At 44.4% G+C, this 23917-nt stretch overlaps 3 protein-coding genes across 9 annotated transcripts in view; all 3 read left to right on the top strand.

Annotated features, from left to right (window-relative positions):
- The first annotated feature begins 675 nt into the window (after positions 1-675).
- On the top strand, positions 676-4138 carry LOC121571212. Its single transcript, XM_045221840.1, has 5 exons — positions 676-808; positions 1205-1268; positions 1712-1820; positions 2270-2810; positions 3051-4138. Exons 1-4 carry the CDS (start codon positions 785-787, stop codon positions 2301-2303), a joined length of 231 nt encoding a protein of 76 aa, XP_045077775.1. The 5' UTR covers positions 676-784; the 3' UTR covers positions 2304-2810; positions 3051-4138.
- Positions 4139-4279: 141 nt separating this feature from the next.
- LOC121571211 (RNA-binding protein 4) lies at positions 4280-15485 on the top strand. 7 transcript variants are annotated; one of them, XM_045221834.1, is made up of 8 exons: positions 4280-4357; positions 5884-6034; positions 10040-10244; positions 10683-10810; positions 11144-12114; positions 12578-12649; positions 13063-13134; positions 13367-15485. In XM_045221834.1, the coding sequence occupies exons 2-8, from the start codon at positions 5891-5893 to the stop codon at positions 13701-13703; spliced, it is 1929 nt and encodes a 642-aa protein (XP_045077769.1). In that variant the 5' UTR covers positions 4280-4357; positions 5884-5890; the 3' UTR covers positions 13704-15485. The 7 variants fall into 7 exon arrangements, with proteins under 7 accessions (XP_045077769.1, XP_045077770.1, XP_045077768.1 ...); XM_045221835.1 differs by lacking the exon at positions 4280-4357 and having other exon boundaries at positions 5783-6034; positions 10704-10810; XM_045221833.1 differs by lacking the exon at positions 4280-4357 and having other exon boundaries at positions 5783-6034.
- Positions 15486-21561: 6076 nt separating this feature from the next.
- LOC121571210 (alpha-actinin-3) overlaps positions 21562-23917 on the top strand; it is a 32902-nt gene continuing 30546 nt past the window's right edge. Inside the window, exon 1 of the mRNA XM_045221832.1 lies at positions 21562-21954. Within this exon, the coding sequence (XP_045077767.1) occupies positions 21817-21954 (138 nt within the window). The 5' untranslated portion in view covers positions 21562-21816. The remainder of the gene's footprint in view (positions 21955-23917) is intronic.

Raw genomic sequence — 23917 nt, 5'->3', positions numbered from 1 at the left:
AGCGTCATCCAGGGTAGGGGAGGGAATGGCCGGCAGGGATGTAGCTCAGTTGGTAGAGCATGGCGTTTGCAACGCCAGGGTTGTGGGTTTGATTCCCACGGGGGCCAGTATGAAAAAAATAATGAATGCACTCACTAACTGTAAGTCGCTCTGGATAAGTGCGTCTGCTAAATGACTAAAATGTAAATATCAGGCGGTGTTGAATGTCACTGTTTGTCCATGTGTCTCTGTCTCTCCACCGGTGTGCACCTACATTGTAAACTTTAATTCATAGGTTGTAGCAACCTCATGATGGGTAAGGGAAAATTCGAGTATCATTTAGTAGCCTAAACCTATCGCTGTTACATTGAACTGGATGAATGGAATATTTATAACAGTCATCCAATATGCTGTAATAGAAATAAGGCCATGCTCATTAAAAACAATTGTTCTCCCTCATCTTAAACGACACTGACCGCCAATGCCGGATATACTTTTTAGCTATATATTGCACTATTTTTACAGTATGTAGGGAATAGGGTGCTATTTGGGACACAACCCTATTCTCAGTCCACTGCCCCATCATTTTACATTTACTTGTCTTGTCACATTCTTTAGTAAAAAGTGAACACCAAATCTACGCAGTGATTGTCAATTGACACTAGGTGGCGGTGACCGTCAATATACCGTTTACCGACCTCATAAAGATGTCAGCGCCCTTCTCCCGTTTTGTGTTTGGAGGAAAGTAGGACGTTTTCTATTGAATTCTGTTATCATAGGTCAGACAACTGCGTACAGCACAAAAATGGACACAGACAGAACTACGAAGGTTTGAACAATTTGATGTAAATATGCTTTCTTCAAACGACAAATTGTTAATTTTGCGCTCCTGAGTGTCAGTAGGCTACTGAATGTAAACAATTGCTTATTGAATAGCCCTAAAACTCAATGACTGTATATGTAGGAGTCAAGACCGCTTATACAAATTAATAACAGGACTGTCTGAAATAGCTAGCTGTCAGTCATGTGTCTTCATAAATCGTGCCTGGTAGGCCAGCTTTAGCTATCATCAATAATTGATATTGAACGCAGCATTGGTGGGAAACTAAAGTAGCTTGCTATATCAAAGCTTAATTTACATTTAGAGATCTAGCAATACAGACTGTACTGTACTTTGAGGATCTTGTTCACTGCGTACTGTATCTTATTTACCTGTTCTGTACAGCTGGAGTTTGCAGTGACAGTTGTGCAGAGAAAGTCCAAGCTGCACTGGAAGGAAAACCAGGCAGGTACATTTTTACCTGTCCATTCCACTACTCAAATAAGTTATTATTGTAGTAGGCTACTAACTACACTTCTGCTACAGTGTGCACAACTCAATGTTAACTAGGGGTATTGCCCCTAGGCTTCATACCAATCGTAATACAGTAGAACAAATTATGAATGTTGTTATTATTTACTTAGCTATTACTGTTACATCATAGTGCAGTACATTGCAATTTAGTTGGCAATACAGGGGCTGCTCTTGCTTTTGGTCAAATACTTAACACTGGAACAAAACCACAGGGCCCCTCCATGCATTCCAAGCCATCTAAAGCATAGCCGGTCACAGGGCAGCAGTAATCTCTCTTTTCTTCCCCCTTTATTCCTCATCTCTGTGTTTTCTCCTGCTCATTGCTTTTCGCTGTCTCTGTTTTGTGTTCCTCACCCCTTCTTTCTCTCTCCTTTTTAGGAGTGTGGTCGGTGAGGATAGACGTGGGGAAGGAAGAGGTTCTGGTGGAAGCAGCTCTGACATCCCATGAGGTGCAGGATCTCATAGAGAGCACTGGATGCAGGGCAGGGTAAGGCTGCGGCCATACTTTCGGACGCATGAACACGGATGAAATTGTATATGACTTGCATTCATTGCCCGAAAAAAAAGTACAACACTTTTTGTTGCATACTTCAAAAAACAGACAATTTATGTGTTTTCTGTCGGACAGTCATCTCTGTTGTCATTCACCCCTCAATGGATGACTCCCATTAAAAAAAGCATTGCCTCTATCCGAAATACTCCAACACAAAATCCCAATGTGTCCACTGCCTAAGGAGGGAGCCAGCATCCTGAGGGTGTATGAACTACTTGGTGACTTCAGAATGCCTGAATACATTGACAGACTAATGTCCAATATTTAAGTTATTAGTAGGCCTACATCACAGGTGTATGGGGCAGCATATGTGCTCTGTATTTGTGTATTCTACTATATGTGTGTGTAGTCTTTATGTGTGTGTGTGTGTCTGTGTGTATCAGACCTGGGTGCAGCGGTAGCCATGATGGGTGGTAGCGGTTCATGGGGTGGTGCGGTTCCTGCAGCTGTCTGAGGAGCGCTGTCTGATCGACGGGATCATTGATGGTCTGGAACCTGGTGCCCATGGCCTCCACGTCCACACGCTAGGAGACCTCACACAGGACTGCCAAAGGTAACCTGTGTGTGTGTGTGAAGCACACACAAATGTTATATTAGCACCAAAATGCCAGTTATATGCATTATTTGAGGATTTTTTAATATTATATTTTTCATAGTATATTATACTGTATGCATTGTTTTGGCCCCAATTTTTTTTACAGCCTTCAGAGTTTCCTCAAAGTCAATTAAAGGAACCCTTGAATAGATCTGTCACTTTATGATTGCATCAAGGCAGCTCATGATGAGGTCACAGTTGCACCTGCTTGCCCCAGAGGATCATGGGAGCGGATGACTCATGTTTCTCTCTCCGTGTATGTTTGTACAGCTGTGGAGAACACTATAACCCCTATGGGAGACAACATGGCGCCCCACAGGACCCAGACAGTACAGTTTCCTTGCCTTCACTGTATAGTCCTGCTTCAGTACCTTGTGAAACTGGGGTACTTTCTGAGATGTTCTGCTCTCAGGAAGTAACTTTTTACTGTCTCAAAGATATGATTGGATTGGTATTGACTGATATTGATTAGACAGATATTGGTTTACTTTTTTTGTTGCCTTTCACCTTTTCTAACTGGTCAAATGCTATTCATGGTTGTGATATCCATGTAAATGTGTTTCTTCCAGCATGTAGGTGATCTGGGGAATATTGAGCTCATGGTAGAGGAGAGATGAGGATAGCATTTGGGTGGACTGACTGTAAGTCAGAGTTGAAGGAGTTAATTAATTGTATTTGACCATTTTAAAATACAATTATATAGGTTCTTGGAATGTCTCTTAGTGATAGTATTCTGTGTATATTCCCGTGTGACTCGTGTCATGTTACCTTCATTGTCTGGACTTTGCAGGTGCTGGCCCTGTCTATGTATGTGTATCTATTGCTCTGTGCTCATTGGGTACAGACTGGCCTGTGGGATCATCGCTCGCTCCGCTGGCCTGTTCCAGAACGCCAAGCAGATCTGTGAGTGTGACGGGGTGACACTGTGGGAGGAGAGGGACCGACCGCTGGCTGGAACGGGCCGCAGCAAAACCACCACAGAGACACCTGCCGTTCACCTGTAATGCCAGACACCTGGGTCATATTCATTAGTGCACAATGTAGCAAAAGGTTTTGCAACAAAAGTCCAGGTTATCCGTCCGTGTGTTCTGTTTAGTGATCAGTGAATATGACCCGGAATGGTGAACCTCACTGGCTGTTGCTTATGATGTCGCACACAGACTGAAACTGCACTAAGAGTGGGAGAGAGGTTAAGTAGGTGACCGAGGAGGAGATATCAAATAATTGTCTGTTCAGCAGTCATCTTCCTTTTTATTGAGATGCCATATTGAATTCTTCCGAGACCGGAACCTATCATGACAGACTGAAGAAACACAACAGGAATAGGATGTGTGTTCCTGGACACTGAATAGTCTCACATATAAACAATATTCTTGTTTCAAGACAGAATTATCCCATGCTGACTATTCTGTTGTTTAATAGTTAATGTTTATCAATCAGTCAATGTTGTCATTCTATGTTTGATTACAATGTGATCTACTGTGTAAATATCAGTCCCTCCAAATGTGTTACGTGAGATTGTGGTTTTCCTCCCAAATGTGGTATGACTTAAATCACGATGATTTTATCCAAATCTTTGTAACCAGAGATTATTTTTCTTTGTAACTTTTTCTCAGTGAGCTTGCAATAAAAGGCACCAGTTGCCCTTTGGACTGAATGAAACCTGTATATGAATTGATAAATGACTGACTTTTGCTCAGTCGAAACATGTTATAAAGCCACTTTTTGAATAGCCTATATCTGTTCAAATGTTGTGAAGAATGAGCATTCTAGTGCGGCAGACCCGAGCCTCCCTGACTTTCTCATTGGTGAGGAATGCGCGTCATTCTAAAAAACGGAAGCAGGCGCTACCATTTTGAAACACGGCACTGCTTAGGTAAGTAAGATGGTAGATGTCTGTCCATCTCTTTCATTTGATTTCTTTACTAACGAAGAAAAATACACCAAACGACGATAAGTAGAAATATGAGGTTTTATCCGCCGAGAGCGGAACAACCAACGACACCAAATATGAAAGCGGGTTGTCGTACCATTGAATAAATTTTTCGCTCTCGGGGAATGTCCATTCCAGTGCTGAAAAATGCTGTTATTGTAACGTTTTAACTGTAAAATCGGTAATGTTTCCAATCCAACACCATTCACTCGATACAATTTGCGTATTGTTTGTGTAATTGTGTAGATTAGGTTGATAAAAAAATTGCATCGAAATCGTTTGATCACATTTTCGCCTTTAGGTTTGTTCAGTTTCAGTCCCACCAAGCAAAACCTAAGTATCCTCCGTATCAGGCTACTCATTTTAAAGAAAACATACGCCTATAATTGCTTGCTCAGTCTTAACTGCGACTTGCGAAATCATGTAAACCCGCACCACATTTTTGTTAAATTTCTGTATCGTGGTAGATCGGGAGATCCCCAATCTTTCTAGCAAAACATTTTTTACTTTCTCGTGCTGCGTCATCAGAAAAAAAATGTTTTCTATACCGGGTGTGCCTCGTCTGAACTTTTTAAACTACTGTAAATATAGATGATCTCAGCGCATAGGCTACTATGTATAGCATTGTGTTTGGTATGCACAGAAAACAGAAACGTCACTCTGGTGGTGTCAAGTTCTTTATTTTTTTTGCTCTTCGATCACTTTAATAATGTTTACCTACTGTTTTCATATTTATATACTGTGTTCTACTGTATTTTAGTCAATGCCACCCCGACATTGCTCGTCCAAATATTTATATATTTCTTAATTCCATTCTTTTACTTTTAGATTTGTGTGTATTGTTGTGAATTGTTAGATGCTACTGCACTGTTGGAGCTAGAAACACAAGCATTTCGCTACACCCGCAATAACATCTGCAAAAAATGTGTATGTGACCAATAAAAATTGATTTGATTTGATCTACAACTAGCATAGCAACTGGCCCGCCTAAACTGTTGATGACAACCCTGTAAGGTAGTTTAGTGCTTCTTGGCCAGTAGGAAGTAAGGTCAGAGGTCAACTTGTTGCTTGAGAATAGAATAGGCTACATAACCACGTTTCTATGGTGTCTTCCATAGAATTACATATTTTAACTGGATATGGTGTCTTCAATCTGACATTCATGCCTTTGTAGTTATTGTGCATGGTGGTCAAATCTCTTCTTGACACACATTTCCTGCCCCTCTTCTCCTGTGGTTTCATTTGTTTACTCATCTCTGGCTTTCTCCCTCTGAATGGTTGCAATTTGTTTTCTCCAGCGACCGCCATGGACAAGTGCAACAAGCTGAAGTTCAGGAAAGTTGTCTTCAGTATGTTCACTTGTCTGCTCTCTTTCACCCTTGTGTCCCACGTGTGTGTGCATCTGTCTGTGTGTGTGTGCCTGTATCCGTCTGTCTGCGTCTGCCTGCATCTGTGTGTGTCACCCCCAGCGCCACAATGGACAAGAGCAACACGGTGAAGCTCTTCGTGGGCAACCTGGCTCTGGACACCACCCAGGAGGAGCTGTCGGCCATCTTTGAGTCGTATGGCGAGGTGGTCAGCTGCAGCGTTCTCCGACAGTTTGCCTTTGTACACCTACAGGTAGGATATAGATATCCCATAGGGAGGACTAAGGTCTGTTTCCCAATTCTCTACACTTCTCCTGAAGTGTACATTTAGTTGCATACTGTTCTTCATGGCTTTAACAATGGTCTAAACTTCGTCTAGGCAAAATGTACAGCAACCAATCCTATGCTTTTAAATCCATGACGGGGAGGGCACTCCAGAACTGTATGTTGGTTTATTTTTTTAAATTTTTTTAGGGGGTAGATCAGCTTTAATATTTCAGATAGATTGTAACTTCCATCAATGTAATTGTCTGCATCACTTCCAATCCCCCATATGTTTTTTTTCTCTCGCATATATATATATACATACACACACACACATATATATATATATATATATATACATACATATACACATACATACATCCATACACACACACATATCCTTTTTTAAATTATATTTCCCTTCATTACTTTCCAACCCCACCACCCCTTCCCCAATTGAAGTAAACTAGTGAACAACAACGCTTAGGCCTCTACTTCCGGCCCATACATACTATATACATTTTATGGACACAGTCAAATTCTACAATAATTATATTTTGTTTGTTTTTACTCCTGAACTTCCTCCGATCATTTTCATGATGTCCATCCGGTTTGCTTCTATATGCCATATTTTTCTAACTGTGCTCTTTCACAAAAGCTCTCAACCTATAACCTATATACAGTGGGGGGAAAACAGTATTTAGTCAGCCACCAATTGTGCAAATTCTCCTACTTAAAAAGATGAGAGGCCTGTAATTTTCATCATAGGTACACGTCAACTATGACAGACAAAATGAGAAAAATAAATCCAGAAAATCACATTGTAGGATTTTTAATGAATTTATTTGCAAATTATGGTGGAAAATAAGTATTTGGTCAATAACAAAAGTTACTCAATACTTTGTTATATACCCTTTGTTGGCAATGACACAGGTCAAACGTTTTCTGTAAGTCTTCACAAGGTTTTCACACACTGTTGCTGGTATTTTGGCCCATTCCTCCATGCAGATCTCCTCTAGAGCAGTGATGTTTTGGGGCTGTCGTTGGGCAACACGGACTTTCAACTCCCTCCAAAGATGTTCTATGGGGTTGAGATCTAGGCCACTCCAGGACCTTGAAATGCTTCTTACGAAGCCACTCCTTCGTTGCCCGGGCGGTGTGTTTGGGATCATTGTCATGCTGAAAGACCCAGCCACGTTTCATCTTCAATGCCCTTGCTGATGGAAGGAGGTTTTCACTCAAAATCTCACGATACATGGCCCCATTCATTCTTTCCTTTACACGGATCAGTTGTCCTGGTCCCTTTGCAGAAAAACAGCCCCAAAGCATGATGTTTCCACCCCCATGCTTCACAGTAGGTATCGTGTTCTTTGGATGCAACTCAGCATTCTTTGTCCTCCAAACACGACGAGTTGAGTTTTTACCAAGAAGTTCTATTTTGGTTTCGTCTGACCATATGACATTCTCCCAATCCTCTTCTGGATCATCCAAATGCACTCTAGCAAACTTCAGACGGGCCTGGACATGTACTGGCTTAAGCAGGGGGACACGTCTCGCACTGCAGGATTTGAGTCCCTGGCGGCGTAGTGTGTTACTGATGGTAGGCTTTGTTACTTTGGTCCCAGCTCTCTGCAGGTCATTCACTAGGTCCCCCCGTGTGGTTCTGGGATTTTTGCTCACCGTTCTTGTGATCATTTTGACCCCACGGGGTGAGATCTTGCGTGGAGCCCCAGATCGAGGGAGATTATCAGTGGTCTTGTATGTCTTCCATTTCCTAATAATTGCTCCCACAGTTGATTTCTTCAAACCAAGCTGCTTACCTATTGCAGATTCAGTCTTCCCAGCCTGGTGCAGGTCTACAATTTTGTTTCTGGTGTCCTTTGACAGCTCTTTGGTCTTGGCCATAGTGGAGTTTGGAGTGTGACTGTTTGAGGTTGTGGACAGGTGTCTTTTATACTGATAACAAGTTCAAACAGGTGCCATTAATACAGGTAACGAGTGGAGGACAGAGGAGCCTCTTAAAGAAGAAGTTACAGGTCTGTGAGAGCCAGAAATCTTGCTTGTTTGTAGGTGACCAAATACTTATTTTCCAATAAATTCATTAAAAATCCTACAATGTGATTTTCTGGATTCTTTTTTCTCAATTTGTCTGTCATAGTTGACGTGTACCTATGATGAAAATTACAGGCCTCTCTCATCTTTTTAAGTGGGAGAACTTGCACAATTGGTGGCTGACTAAATACTTTTTTCCCCCACTGTACTTATTATGGACACAGTATGCTTTACATTAGTTCTCTTGTTGTTGTTATTATGTTGGCTGTTACTTTGTGTGTACGTAGGTTACATTGACTCCATATGGTACAACATTCATTTCCTTATTGAGTGTTTCTCACATTAATGTTTTCTAATGTACAGTGCTATGAAAAAGTATTTGCCCCCTTACTAATTTTCTCTACTTTTTGCATATTTGTGATACTGAATGTTATCAGATCTTCAACCAAAACCTAATATTAGATAAAGGGAACATAAGTGAACAAATAACACAACAATTACATATTTATTTCATAAACGTTATGCAATGCCCAATTTCTCCTGTGTGAAAAAGTAATTGGCCTCTTACACTCAATAACTGGTTGTGCCACCTTTAGCTGCAATGACTCCAACCAAATCCTTCCTGTAGTTGTTGATCAGTCTCTCACGTCGCTGTGGAGGAATTTTGGCCCACTCTTCCATGCAGAACTGCTTTAACTCAGTGACGTGTGGGTTTTCAAGCATGAACTGCTCGTTTCAAGTCCTGCCACAACATCTCAATTGGGATTAGGTCTGGACTTTGACTAGGCCATTCCAAAACTTCCAATTAGTTGCTTTTTAGCTATTTTCATGTAGGCTTGATTGTGTGTTTTGGATCATTGTCTTGCTGCATGACCCAGCTGCGCTTCAGCTTCAGCTCACAGATGGATGGTCTGACATTCTCCTCTAGAATTCTCTGATACAGAGCAGAATTCATGGTTCCTTCTATTAAGGCAAGTCGTCCAGGTCCTGAGGCAGCAAAGCATCCCCAAACCATCACACCACCACCACCATGCTTGACCTTTGGTATGATGTTCTTACTGTGGAATGCAGTGTTTGGTTTTCGCCAGGCATAATGGGACCCATCTCGTCCAAAAAGTTGACTCAAGTTTGCCAAAAAGCACCTGGATGATCATCAAGACTCTTGGAAGAACGTTCTATGGACAGATGATTCAAAAGTATAACTTTTTGGACGACATGGTTCCAGTAATGCCTGGCAAAAACCAACCTCTGCATTCCACAGTAAGAATATCATACCAAAGGTCAAGCGTGGTGGTGTGATGGTTTGGGGATGCTTTGCTGCCTCAGGACCTGGACGACTTTCCTTAATAGAAGGAACCATGAATTCTGCTCTGTATCAGAGAATTCTAGAGGAGAATGTCAGACCATCCGTCTGTGAGCTGAAGCGCAGCTGGTTTTGGAATGGCCTAGTCAAAGTCCAGACCTAATCCCAATTGAGATGTTGTGGCAGGACTTGAAACGAGCAGTTCATGCTTGAAAACCCACACGTCACTGAGTTAAAGCAGTTCTGCATGGAAGAGTGGGCCAAAATTCCTCCACAGCGACGTGAGAGACTGATCAACAACTACAGGAAGCATTTGGTTGGAGTCATTGCAGCTAAAGGTGGCACAACCAGTTATTGAGTGTAAGGGGGCAATTACTTTTTCACACAGGGGAATTGGGTGTTGCATAACTTTGTTTATGAAATAAATATGTAATTGTTGTGTTATTTGTTCACTTATGTTTCCTTTATCTAATATTAGGTTTTGGTTGAAGATCTGATAACATTCAGTATCACAAATATGCAAAAAGTAGAGAAAATTAGAAAGGGGGCAAATACTTTTTCATAGCACTGTAATATTCAAATGTAAAATTATCCTATTATTTAATTAACATTTTGTAATGCAATGTAATCTACTCCCAGGGCGAGGGGGCTGCAGAGCGGGCCATCAGTGAGCTGAACGGCAGGGAGTTCCGGGGGAGGAACCTGGTGGTGGAGGAGTCCCGGGGCAGACCGCTCCACTCCACCAAGGTGTTCGTGGGCAACCTGTCGGGCATGTGCACCACTGAGGATCTCCAAGAGCTCTTCCAGACCTTTGGCAAAGTACTGGAGTGCGACAAGGTCAAAGGTGAGCCACGCCCCTTCTCATGGAGGGGTACTCAGAACGGAGATTGTGCAGTACATTATGTTCCACCAGTGCTTGAAGTGGGCCGGTCAGTGCTGTCCGGTATGAAGTACTAGCGCCTCAAATGTTCTACTGTACCTCTTATAGAATATTGGCTGTAATATGTGTACTAGCATCGAAATATAAAGAGTTCCAGCAACCAAAATGAGTACCGGCACCTATTTCAGTGCACTTCAAGCACTGCATACCATTGATAGCTAGTTAAGGTCCAATGTATGCTTAGCTGTTTAGGGCTTCTTCATTATGCAACTTGAATAACAGTCAGGTAAGGTCTGTGTACAATTGTATAGAGCAGTAAGGAAAGTGTGTGTATAGAGCGTTAAGGTGTGTGTGTGGCATGCCCGGTGTGATTCTAACTGGTGTCCCTGCGCTCAATGACAGCCAGGCTCTCCTCTTCTGCAGGCTACGCCTTCGTGCACATGGAGAACAAGGAGGAGGCTCTACAGGCCATCGAGGCCCTCCACGGCACCTCCTTCAAGGGACGCCCGCTCTCTGTGGAGCTCTCCAAGGTGCTGTAGCGCGACACCCTGACATAGAAATAGAATGGGGAAAGGGATTGATGGGTGGACCGGTGGCCATTTTGAGTGGACCTGTGAGGGTGCGGCCAAATTGCTGTGGTCTGAGGTGTTATGCCTGTTCTAGTGACTGTATTTCTATGTGTACTACAGTACCCATAATGCTCTGCTTTGTATATCTGGTTTTATCTCAGTAAAGATGTTCCTGAAGGCTGTAGAATGATGTACTACAGTACCCATAATACTCTGTGTTCTATGTCTTGTTGTCTCTTAGTAAAGATGTCCCTGAAGCTAACATGATTGTGTCCTGTCTCATTATCCTTACAGGTACAGCCCTCCAAGCAAACCCCCACAGGGAAGATCCCCTGTGTGAGCTGTGGGAAGCAGGGCCACTACGCTGGGGAGTGCCCTGTAGGGAAGTCCTCTCTGGAACAGTACCAGAGCCAGGCAGCCGTGTTAGCTGCAGCCGCCGCTGCCGCAGCCGGCCTCCCCCTCCAGGTCCAGCAGAGTGTCCACAACTCTGTCTACAACACCTCGACCTTTGACCCCACCTACGCGGCGCTGACGGGCCTCACCACCGGCACGCGGACGGACAGCAACCCCGTCAACCAGGCAGTGTACGGTGCCCTGGCGACGCAGGTCTACGGCGCCAACGTGGCCAATCAGCTCTACGGAGTCCAGGCAGCCAATCAGGCGGCAGCGTTGACACAGGCGGGTGCCACGCAGGTGTATGCCAGCTCCATGAACCCCAGCCACGCCGCCCTCTACAGTCAGCTCAGTCAGATCGCTGCCAGCCCAGCCGCAGCGTCCGCCGCTGCCTACTCCACACCGGTGTATGCACATGCCATGGCCAACCACCACCACCCAGGGGCCGTCTACCTGGCAGCCCATGGCGTAGAGATGCCTACAGCCGCTGCTGCCATCAACCAGGCCTACGCCTTGGCGCCGGCGCTGTATGGGGGCGCCCAGCATGCCTACGGCCACATGGGGATGGGAGCCATGAGCGTGTCAGCGGACCCGTCGGCGGCCATTTTTGAGGCGGCGAGGGTGCAGCACTACTTCGCCCAGGGACAGCAGGTTCTGGCCGAGCAGCAGAATGCGGCGGCGGCACAAGCAGCGAAGTCCGGGGAAAGGGACCGGAGTCCCCTGAGGCGCTCGGCGGGGTCCCTGCTGCCCGACCCCGTCATGAAGCCCTTCATGTACCAGAGAGCGCCCAAGCAACGCCGGCCACTGCTCCCCACCCCCGCTGGGCGAGCTGCAGAGGAGGCAGCGGAGGCTGCAGAGGACCCCATGGCTAGGTACTAGCACTTTCTCCTTATCAAACCTTCTTTGACTCTCATTCACAATTTAGTTGGCTTTACGCTCTATGGGGCGAATCCAGATTTCCACTTTAAGTCACATTTTTGTGTCCCATTGACATCAGTGCAGGACTGAGTGAAAATTTTGCCCCAATGATTGTAGGAATATTTAATCCTCTCTGACCCTCCCCAATGCACTGCCCCCTACACCATAAACACTCCTTTCTCACTACATTACCCTCTCTCACTACAAATCTTCGTCAGTTTTCAGACTTCAGAAGTGGTATTGGACATACTTACTGTACCGGAATTGCTCAATACATTATCCTTCATTGCCATCAGACTGGCTTTACCCCCTGTATATTTTCTGAAAGCCTGTTCTTTTTGTGTGAAAAGACTACAATTCCCTGCTAGTAGATTATCTAAAACGCTCTCTGTCCCCCTCCCTCCGTGTGTATCTTAGAGACCAGTGTCAACAGTATGCTGAGTACTACCAACGACAGCACCAACAGTACCATCAGCTCCAGCAGTTACAGTAATTAGGCAAATCCTAATTTCCACTTTAAGTCGAAAGTCCACTTTTAAGTTGAATTTTCACTTAGTCTCACATTTACATCGATGCGTGGCTAAGTGAAAATTTGACTAAAGTGGAAGTTAGGGTTCGCCCCAATGGTTTTAGGAGCACTTAACTCATCTCGCTCCTTATTGAATCCTCTCTGACCCTCCCCAATGTACTGCACTCTCTCCTTTTTCACTACATGACCCCTCTGATGTTCACACTTCAGGAGTGGTAGTGGACATACACTTAGCTGAATTGCTCAATACGTTATCCTTCATTGTCATCAGAGGCTTGTTTTAATTTAACCAACCCCTTGCACATTTTCTGAAAGCCTGTTCCCTACTGGTACATGATCTAAAATCTGTTCCCCTCCCCCGTGTGTATCTTAGAGAGCAGTACCAACAGTATGCTGAGTACTACCAACAACAACACCAACAGTACCAGCAGCTCCAGCAGTTACAGTACGCTACCTACCCTACCTACCGCCCCCGGAAAGACTCTGTACCCCACTAGATTTTTTGAAACCTTGTGTGTGTAAAAGACTGTAATATAGTAGATAATCCAAAACCCTCTTGTCTGTCTGTCTCCCTTCCCCTGTCTGTCCCTCTATCGCTCCTTCCTTCCCTCCCTCTCTTTCCTCCTTTTTCTCCTTCCCTCTGTCTGTCCCTTTCCCCCTCCCCACCTCTCTCCCAGGTACTATGCAGAGTACTACCAGCAGTACCAGCAATACCAGCAACTCCAACAGTACCAGCAACTCCAACAGCTCCAGTGCGCCTACCCGCCTCCCAACCACCACGCCATCGCCGGCATCCCTGCCCACGCCATGGCGGGCCACGCCCACCACCACGGCCAGCCCGGTCACGTCACGGCGCTGGACGCCGCCCTCAGGCCAGTGGTGGCTGCCTCCGCCATGGTGGCAGTGCCCAGAGTGTATGAGCCGCCGCTGCCGCCGCCTCCGAACCGCAAGGAGGCCGTCCTCCGCCGAGCCCCCGAACTCTCCCTTCACACGCCTGAGCCCCCCTTCCGATAGTCCACACCTCCCTCGCACACCTCCTCTGTTCCCCCCCCTGCACACAACCTGTATACCACCCTCGTACCCCTCCTTCCTCTCAGTGGCTGTGTGTTGGGGTATATATATCTGGATGTGTATCTGTGCGAGAATGAGTGTTTTATGTGTGGGGTTGGTTTGGTATTGGGTGTTTGTCCGTTGACTACAGTAAAAACTAAGACCCTAGCTCCAACCATGGTTATGATACCAGACACAGTGCAGTTAAAGAGGGGAAAAGTTGCTCTCATCCACCACATACTGTTGGCATTTTTTTTTTAGGGCTTTCTATGACTTTCTGAAGTGTAAGAAATAGATGACAACCCTCATACATTTTCATTGCCTTCAAGAGTGATGATTTACAGTGTAAAGGCCAAAATATGATGGTTCTCGAGTGTTCAATGAATTAGCTAATCTCTCCACTAGTTCAACAGTAATATTTCTAGCTTTATTTGAACTATGTGAATGTCTAATTGAAACTGCACTGTGGTTTGTTGTGAAGGTCCAGGGTTGGAGGGGTCTGTGTGGCTTGCATGCGTCGGGACTGTGGTGTGAAAGTGTGTGTGAGAGAGAGAGAGATGTTGGCTTTCTGTTGTTTCAATGTAATTCACACACACACACTGGGGGACTCGAGGGCACAGATCACAGCCACACTACTATTTAAGAACTACCTTCTACCTACCCAGCCTCATCCCTCCCTCACCCCGCTTCAACCAGAACACTGAAAGACACTGCTGCATTTCTGCCCTCTTTTTACTCTGTCTATACCTTAGCCTGGCTAAACCAGATTGAACGCTGTGCTCACCACTGAAACAATGGAGGATTCAGTCAGGTTTCACCAGGCTTATCTATACCTACCTCTGACGATGAGATAGGACTGAGATTAGCTGGTTAGAATATGAGTCGTCTGCTTTCTATCCATCCAGTATATAAGTTGGTGTCAGTTGCAGGGCTGTGATCCATTCCATTTGAATTCTATTCAGTCAATTTACTTCCTGAATTGAAATGGAATGGATCCCAACCCTGGTCAGGAGTTTGGAGAAGAATGCCACATTTTAGTGACAAAGATTATGTAATATACTAATAGTCTTAATGAATCAGTGTATTTTGAGGCCTTTTGAATTATTTGTTGTTTTAGTTTTTTTGTAAGTGGTTGTAGGGTCGATGAAGAGTACATTTATAACTCCTCAGATCATGTATGAATTATTTGGTGGATTTACAAGCAAGTCAACTTTTTAGCTCGAGAATCATGAGTTTCGATGAGCTTAACGTTGTGCCTAAGCGTTGTGTGAAGTGCATTTAGTGGAGGGAATAGCTCCTTTTTGAAGTGCTTATTTCTTATGGCAGGCTTTTTAATCTGAGGTGGAGGGTAAAGGGTTAAGATAATGTGACATTATAATTTTTTTGTGGTCGGTGACGTTCGCACCGATATGATGACAGATGGAGCAGTATCTTTCAGTCGCTCTCCCCGACGTATCCTTGCACCCCGTTGTAAGACGACTCACTACCCCGTACCCCACTGTGTCCTTTCTCCTTGTGGTTGTAGTGATTTTGTTTTTTATATAGCATAAACTCTCTCCGTCTCATATATATATATATATATATATATCTACACACACACACACACGGTTGCATCTCCTGTGAGATCTCGACAGTCACAAAAAAACGGTCTTTTTATTCTTGTTGCTTGCCTTGTTTCTGACCTTATTTTTTAAATTTGTTTGAATTTTGCCTTTTTTTAAAACTAAAAATAAACAATTAAACCGGCATGCTTTTTAATATGTGTACTACACATGCCCACCATTTAAAATGAAGAATGTTTCTGACTACTGTGGGGGGAAAGAACCTGAGCATTTCAGATGTATTTCTCCTTGTTTTAATTTATTCGTTTGTATTCTTCACTCCTCCTTCCTGTCTCTCCTTGTTGTAATGACCAGACCCATATGACTGGGGACCAGGGTGGCAGAGAAAAGGAGGAGTAGCGTCTGTCAGTGTGTGCTCCCCTCCCTAGTCTGCCTCGGTGGATGGGGTAAGTCTAGTCTGGGGTCGGCCTCTCTCGCTCCAGCCTCGCTCAAAATCTCTGTAGGCCTACAGCACAGTCAGACAGGCCCAGGGTGTATCCCAATAACATCTATTTTCTTCCCAATTGTGCACTTGTTCACTTCCCTTCACTGATTTGAGAGGAAATGACTGGGATAAGGAATATGATGGAAACTCCCTCTAGCCCATGCCTCCACTAATCCAATGCGTTTAGATGTGTGAGAAGTAGTGAAGTAGTGTACACTTCAGGAAAGAGGAGAAATAATTGGGACATAACCCCTCACTGGTACCCCAACAAGGTCTACTGTTACCTTGCACTCATGTCTGAAAACAGTTTCCATGACCTCTGATCACTTTGTGCCAATCAGATGATTCCTTGTTTAGCAGTGGTGGACACACATACAGAGCATCTGAGAGCCACACTGACAGAATGGCTCTATCTGTGACATTTTGATCTGTTGGGCTGGGGCCGGGGGAGCTCCTACCCAACCACAACACCAACAACTTGTCTGTCTCTACTTACTACTGTTCTAGACATGCATGTGTCACTGTGTTCTCTATCCAAAGCCCTGTACATACTGACTGACCGTTTCAACTGAAATAGGTCCCGTGCCTTCCTCACACACCACCAGAGCGTGAGGTGAGAGGGGGAAGACAATAAACGTCGCGCAGGCAAATGGGAAGTGGGATCTCAATCTACTCCACCAAGGTAATGAAACAAAGCACCGTTCCCGTCCCTTTCTCTGACTGTGCTTTGACCAACCCCCCCACCGCCATCACCACCACCCCTCCGTAGCTCCCCCCCTCACCTGCGTTGACATTGCCAAAGCCGAGGGTCGCTGCTCACCGTTGCCGCGATGTCTCCTACCAGACTTCCACTGAATTGTCCTGTCTCTCGCCATGCAGCACTTACAGTGGACTGTTCTGTCAGTCTCTCTCTGTCGTGCTGATGTGTGTCTGTGTGTTAGAGCGAGAGATTGTGTGCTTGTGCTTTACTGTTTGTGTGTGACTGATTGACTGTACATGTTTGAGACCGTGTGTGTGCAGTAGTGAGTGTGTGATGTCATTGGTGTGTTGAGGCTTGGCACATGTGGATCCCCCGCCCCCGCTAGTGACTCCTACACCGCCGTATTCGCCACGCCTCCTCCCCCCAACCCATCCCCCTCTGCGCCTGTCTGCCGTACACAACGCTTGCTGCCGCCCACTGCCATCTTGGATCTAGGCTGGGTTCTGTGGCTCTGGCTGCGGATCAGCAGCCCCCAACTGGCCACACCTGGCTATGGCTGTAACCATAGAGACTTAGTGAATGACAATGGACACAGTGTATGGTGGCCTAGTGGGGTCGCTTGGCTGGACAGAGTATTACCAGAGATGGTAGAGAAAGCGAGACACCCCATTCCCTAATTTCTTCTGATCGGGGCAGGCTCACTCTACTTATTGCCCCTGCGGAGGGCGTGACCCAGGGCGAGGCATCTCACTGGCTCATTTTTTCTGGTTGGTCGGGGCGAGCGAGAGGGGGACAATAAATAGACCAGAGCCAGCTGTTCCCTTTCTGGCGTGAACATGCCTGACATTGGCTGCGTTCCTCTGCCCAGGCGTTGCTGACGCATACCTTATCTTACAACGCCAGGATAGGTAATGAAAGTATCAGCTAATCACATCATTATGTTATATCAATCAGTCAGTCGATGACGTGGCACGCAACCATTGGTTGCTGCATGCAACGTCTGAGCAAGGGAACACAACCTATATGGAGGAACTGTGAGCTCACGAGGGAAAAGCATGCTCACGCGAGAGAGGAAAATTCCCACTTACACAAACAGGAACCTTGACCATTTCTGTAAAATGGTTAACGGCCTGAGTAAACTATCTTATTTATCCACCATCTTTGGTATTACTTCATAAAATAGACTTTGTAGAGAGAGTTTTTGCTTTGCTAAAACTGTGATGCTGGGTTTGCCATGGATGTGTATGGGGGTTAATCACTGTTCACTACTACCATCACCACCCATATCCGTGCAGTTTAATCAATCAATTCAAAATTATCTAAAAAGTCAATAAGTTGACCTCGCTCTGAAGAATAACATTTGTTTTTTTAACACTGAGTTCCCTATGGCCCTATCAAAAATGTCCTATAAGACAGACGAACCCAGTAAGGGTTAACTACCTGCAGATTCACTGCAATCTCAGGACTCCTATAGGACTTCTTTGGTATGGGGACTATTTCTCTTGACTGGAGACAGCTGCCGTCCCTGTGCCAACCGGCTGTACTTGTGGGTTGTGCTGTATATGTGTGTGTTTATATCTGTTAAGAATCTCCCTCTGTTAGGATGGCTGAACACACACACACACACACACACACACACACACACACACACACACACACACACTTGTCCGACATGTGCACTGAGCAGCTGAGAGGTTCTTTTAATTTGTTTAGAATAGTTTTAGCCTGCAGGTGGGTGTTTTTTAAAATATTATTTTGTACAACAATAATACCAATATTACACATCAATACAGGGACATCCCCCCCCCCAAAAAAATAAATAAAAATAAAATAAAATAATAATTCAGGACATAATTTAGATGAGACATTACAGACATTCAGAGACATGACTTCTAATAATTGTCCAACTTTTTAAGTTTCACAAGTTTGAGGGATTTATAAAAATGCAACAGTTCACCCCATTTACATTTGTGAATATAATATTTGGCCAAGAGAATAATAATGTTAATAAAATAGTTATGATCGAAATTACAAGGATAAGCGTAATACCATTTAACATCATTGAAGGTAAACATAGGTAATTTTTTAGATTTAATACACAACCATTCATGAATTTGGAAAAGTGGGAACAACCTCATAATATAGCAAAGTGTTCTTAATAAGTCCAAGTAAAGGAAGTGGAATTGCTTTGCAAACCTTAATATATTCTCTCCACAGCAGAAACTCCCCAGTGTTGTCTAACAAATCACATACAAAATGAATACCCTTGTGAAACCAAAAGCCTTTGAAAATGTATTTCCTATTCATTTTAATAACTCCAAATCAATGTTTTATGGGGGGGGGGTTGTGCTTGAATATCATTTTCCAGGAAGAAAGAAAATTGCTGGTGAAACTTAGACAATTTCACAGGTATTTTTAGAGGGTCAAAATCACATTTCATTAGGAATTCAAGTGAGCATCTGAGAGGAGCGTTGCTGGCGGCGGCAGGCAGAGACATGACAGGGAGAGGGCGTGGTCTTCCCGTGTGTCTGTCTGCTTTACCACTGAAAATAATGAAGGATGGATGGAAGGAAGCTGCGTTGGTAATGTAGGGATCTCCAGCTCTGATCCATGCCTGTTCCCTTAACCCCATTCTATCCTGATCCTAGAGGAGAAAAGTAATCTAGATGTTTTCAAAATGGCGGCTCATGGAAAGAGAGTGGGCTGGGTTGTCTCAAGAAACATTGATTTTGACTATAGCCTACAGTGGGTCAAAGGAAAATGATAAAAACACCGGTGCTGCACTCATGGGGGGATAGAAAAACTGTGCCTTGCCTTTGCAGCTCTGGGAGGGGAGTCTTGTAAAGATGCGGCAGGTAGCCTAGCGGTTAAGAGCGTTGGTCCAGTAACCGAAAGGTCGCTGGTTCAAACCCCCGAGCTGACTAGGTGAAAAATCTTTCTATGCCCTTGAGCAAGGCACTTAACCTTAATTGCTCCTGTAAGTCGCTCTGGATAAGAATGTCTGCTAAATGACTAAAATGTAAAAAGGTGCACCAGTAATCTCTCTGAGCATTCAAACTACAGTATTGCCTCTGCACAAAATGGACTAACTAAAATAACTAATCAGGATGTGGTGCTTTTTCCCACATAGTCCCCTTTTCCTCTCAGAAGTGGATGTGTGGAGTCTGACTAGTGCTTGAGCAAATGCAGCCAGCCATGCATTTCTAAATCCCCCTGGCTTGCTCCCTATTAGTTCACACTGACGGACAACCACATGGCTGCAGCCTTTCACCACTGCTCCTGTTCTGCTCTACCTCGCTCTGCACAACACAGGACAGGGAAGCCAGAAATGCTGCCTTACCAATAGAATCTCAATTCTAAATCTCGCCCCTCTTTCCTGAAGTGTGCACTTGTCCACTCCCACTCAAGGAGATGATGGGGGAAAGCGTTGGATTGTTGTAGACAGAGTATACCATATATCTTATACCAATCTCATGCTTTTAAATCCTCAAGGAGTGAACGAGTGCGCACTTCAAGGAGAGCGGGAAGAATTGGAATTGGGCCGCAGATTTGCCCCCTGGGTAGTCGCAAGTCGACTGTCGGTCACACTTAACATTGCAGCCCAAATACTACCTAGTCACATCGAATTTTATATTCTCACATGCAAGAACTTGTAACTACGCTGTAACTAAGTTGACTTAATTAAGAATCTGGGGCAAGTCAAGTGTAGTTACAGTGTAAAAGTGTGTGATTTCATCTGGTTAAGGAAAATACTATCTATAGTCCTACTACGATATAAAGGCAACCTAATGTAAACTGTTACCTCATTTGTTATCTAATACCTATGTTCTTATAGTCTGAGCCATTTGATTTATTTTGGTATTTTTAGGGAGAAAGAGCAACTTTGTATGCCCAGCTGGATTGTTGAGGTGATGTTTTGCAAACAAGTGCAAAGAATCAGCATGCTTGAAGGAGATGAAGGGGGACATTTTAATGGTGCAAAATAGTTAAAATATGCAAGAAAATACTGTAAAACTCATTATAATCCTGCAGTGTTATTATAAATATTTTCAACAATGTTCATTATAAATGGGTGATTATTTAACTAGAGTTTAGTATACTGAGCAATGCATGAATAGTGACCTTTTATAACACACAATGCTTGAGAAAAGTCTAATTCAATCACAATGCCAGATTGAGTTTTACTGTGTTTTTGCACAGCTTTAAACTACTCTCCACCAAGAAAATGTCGCCTTAAATGTATTATGACAATGAATAACCAAATGTCATATAAATATGTATACTCCTTGCATCGCTTATATGTCTTGAGGCACTGTACCGTCTGCATGGCAGTACCAAATAAATGAATATTTTAAAATAAACGTTGTTTTATTCTCTCTTTAAACATACCTCGAGTCACAGCACTTTATATAGGGCTTGTCATGTCAATGTGTCTTCTGGAAATGTGACCTTCATAGTACTACCTTCATAGGCTAGGCCAGCCTTTTTCAAACCTCCTCTCAGGGAACCCCAGAGACATTTCACAGTTTTGTTGTAACCCTCCTTGAACTATCACACTTGACTTAAGTAGTCAAGGGCATGATGATTAGTTGACACATTAAATCAGGGGTGCTAGATCTGGAGTAGTTCAAATACATGGAATGGCTGGGGGTCTTAGAGGAGAGGATTGAGAAAGGATGAAAAAAGCATATCCCTGTCAGTTTCCTGGATTCATAAAGACATCTTCCCATCGTCCTGCAATTATCCTAAAATACACTGATGTGTCAATATAATTCTTAGTTGTAAGGACATTGAGGTTATCTGAGGTCTGTGTTGTTTATCATTGTAATCAGTGTGAGGGGTGTAGAGGGATATAGACTAGAGCCCGAGACTAGAGGCGCACAAGAGGCAACAGGTGCGCTCCACAAGCTGTAGTTTAAAATCTCCTTCAGTAAGGGGTGTGATTGACGTCTCCATCCTCCTCTCACAAGCCTCCCTGCCCCGGGATAGGTCAACTCTCCAACCACCACCCCACCCATCGCACCTTTTTAGGGTCAGACCCTGACAGCCGCCCGCCCGTGTTCTCATACTTATTGGGGTGCGGTCACGTGTTCTACTTTTGACCAGGAAAGTAGCACGGGCGAAGCATAGTTTCTGGTAGTGGGAGCTGCACCTCTGCCGCAGTCTGTACTCTGCCGCCGCATCTCTTGTTTCTGCTGACCAGCACACCTGACAGACAGCGAGTCCTCAAGCCCAAGGAGGGTTTCATCTGGTATCTACAAGGCTCAGAGTGCGCAAAAACCTCGTTTCTTTTCTATATAATCAGAGGGGGTACTAGAAACCCTAGACGGCATGATGATGGCTGTCGAAACCCAAGCGCAATACAACACCTCGTATATGATGAGCGAGGAGCATCAGTATATGACTCCGGAGGATGAGTGGGACAGGGACCTACTGCTGGACCCCGCCTGGGAGAAACAGCAGAGAAAGGTACGTTCGGTGCCGGGCGGTGAGTAAGTCAAGTCAAAGTGGCACGGTGACCGTTGAGTGTTGGCTAGAGCGGGCGGTTGTACACTACGGAAATGTGTGCGTCTGGCTTGAGTCCAGCCAACCCGTTGTGTATGTTTTATGAGTGCCCACAAGGCAGAATCAAATGGTTGACGGTTACTAAAATCCCAGTAAAACTTATTAAAGTTTGGGGGGTGGTATAAGGAGTTGGCGTACGCACCTGCTCCCTTTCAGTTCTGGAAGCTATGAGCAGAGCAGTTAGATATTTCAAACGCGCAACGTTCTCAGTGTTATCTTTCACTTACACCCGACAGGCACACGAAGACAGTCTCAATATATATATATATATATATATATATATATACACCCACACATTTAAACTAAGCAATTAAACAAATAGGGACTTGTGTGCTTTTATGCACGACTTTTCCAAGAAGTCACCATGTGCTATAGGCAGGCCCAAATCGAACCATTTACAGAATCTCTAACCTATGCTTAGGCAACCAGTCAACAGTTAGGTCTAATAAGGTAGGCCTATATGTGTAGAGAGATATGTTCATATATTAAAGGTTGAATGCTTTTTAAACTCTCTCTCGCTCTCTCAAAACTACTCCAAGTTGTCTATGAGTTTGTATTTTATTTTGGGAGTGGCGCTTATTTGAGGTGGCAAACTATAGTGTCTGGAAGTGTCATGTAGCCTGAATAAGAGCGTCTGCTAAATTAATAAAATGTAAAATAGGCCTAGAAAGTCGCGAGGGGACTTGGGCCCGTTGTCTTGGCGATCAGCTGGCCTTGCTGTGTTCGCGGACATGGATGACAGGTGCATTTAATGAGCTGGAGCTGTCAAGCTTAAAAGTCAATGGGCTGATGTGACAGTTATGACGTAAGCATCGCGGCGCTTCGCCTGCCTGTGCTCTATGGCCTGGCCTAAACTTGGAATGGGACAACCATACCTCAATAGTGAATTCATTGAGCATAAAGACTAAACTGCTAATAAATGCACGTTCGCCATGCTAATAAATGCATGTTTGTCAGCTCAGCTCTCATAGGCATTCATTTCTGATTTGTGCCTCATGGCCTATATATATTTTATTACCATTGATTTACCAGAATAAATGTTCTGCTTCTGACTTAGAATGTTCATGTACACCTTTAAAAGAGTGGTCTGAAGTTGGAGGATTGTAGTCCTTGCATACAGGTCTGAATCTCAGTCTGAAAATATCTATGGCCTATTTATATTTATACATAACTAGCCTACTTGGGTTGATTGGCATCTTGGGAGAAGGTAGAGACTGTACATAATATACATACAAACATGAATTAGGAAACACATAGAAAATAGAATCTATTCTAGTCCTTATATATTATATTTCTATGGAACTCCCCTGTCTCTCTATGATGTGAAAGTTTCCTTCACACAGTGACAGTACTGGAGCTCACAGGGCCTTAAGGGTGAGAGACGTCAACAGATGGCCAGTCAGGCAGCGGCCAGAGAGGGTGAGTGAGAGAACGGAGAAGGGGAGAAGGGGAAAGACGGCTCGTATAGAAGTACACCGACAGGGTTAGTTTCAGATCTACGAATAAACCAGTCCTAAAAATACTCCTGAACTCTTTCTGTTCCTCCCTCCCTCCCTCCCTCCCTCCCTCCCTCCCTCCCTCCCTCCCTCCCTGCTTCTCCTTCTCTCCCAGCTTCTCCCTCTCATTTCTCTCTCTCTCTCTCTCTCTCTCTCTCTCTCTTTCCTACTCTCTCCTTCTCTCTCTTTCTCCCTCCTTCTCTCTCTTTCTCTCTCTCTCTCTCTCTCTCTCTCTCTCTCTCTCTCTCTCTCTCTCTCTCTCTCTCTCTCTCTCTCTCTCTCTCTCTCTCTCTCTCTCTCTCGCGCTTCTATACTTTCCCCCCTTCTTCCCAACAGTATAGTAGGCCAATACCTCCTGGCCAGTTCCCCCT

This window comes from Coregonus clupeaformis, chromosome 8 (genome assembly GCF_020615455.1).
Source record: "Coregonus clupeaformis isolate EN_2021a chromosome 8, ASM2061545v1, whole genome shotgun sequence".
NCBI lineage: Eukaryota > Metazoa > Chordata > Actinopteri > Salmoniformes > Salmonidae > Coregonus > Coregonus clupeaformis.
Note: the sequence above shows the minus strand (reverse complement) of the source record. Positions and strands in the feature narration are given on the sequence as shown.

What these genes read in the sequence shown, in the direction of transcription:
- LOC121571212 (XM_045221840.1), top strand. Translation starts at nt 785, where the DNA reads ATGGACACAGACAGAACTACGAAG. An exon ending in ACACAGACAGAACTACGAAG is followed by an intron (nt 809 to 1,204) that starts GTTTGAACAATT and finishes TGTTCTGTACAG; the next exon opens with CTGGAGTTTGCAGTGACAGT. An exon ending in CTGGAAGGAAAACCAGGCAG is followed by an intron (nt 1,269 to 1,711) that starts GTACATTTTTAC and finishes TCTCCTTTTTAG; the next exon opens with GAGTGTGGTCGGTGAGGATA.
- LOC121571211 (XM_045221834.1), top strand. Translation starts at nt 5,891, where the DNA reads ATGGACAAGAGCAACACGGTGAAGCTCTTCGTGGGCAACCTGGCTCTG. An exon ending in GGAGTGCGACAAGGTCAAAG is followed by an intron (nt 10,245 to 10,682) that starts GTGAGCCACGCC and finishes GCTCAATGACAG; the next exon opens with CCAGGCTCTCCTCTTCTGCA. An exon ending in CAGCAGCTCCAGCAGTTACA is followed by an intron (nt 13,135 to 13,366) that starts GTACGCTACCTA and finishes CCTCTCTCCCAG; the next exon opens with GTACTATGCAGAGTACTACC.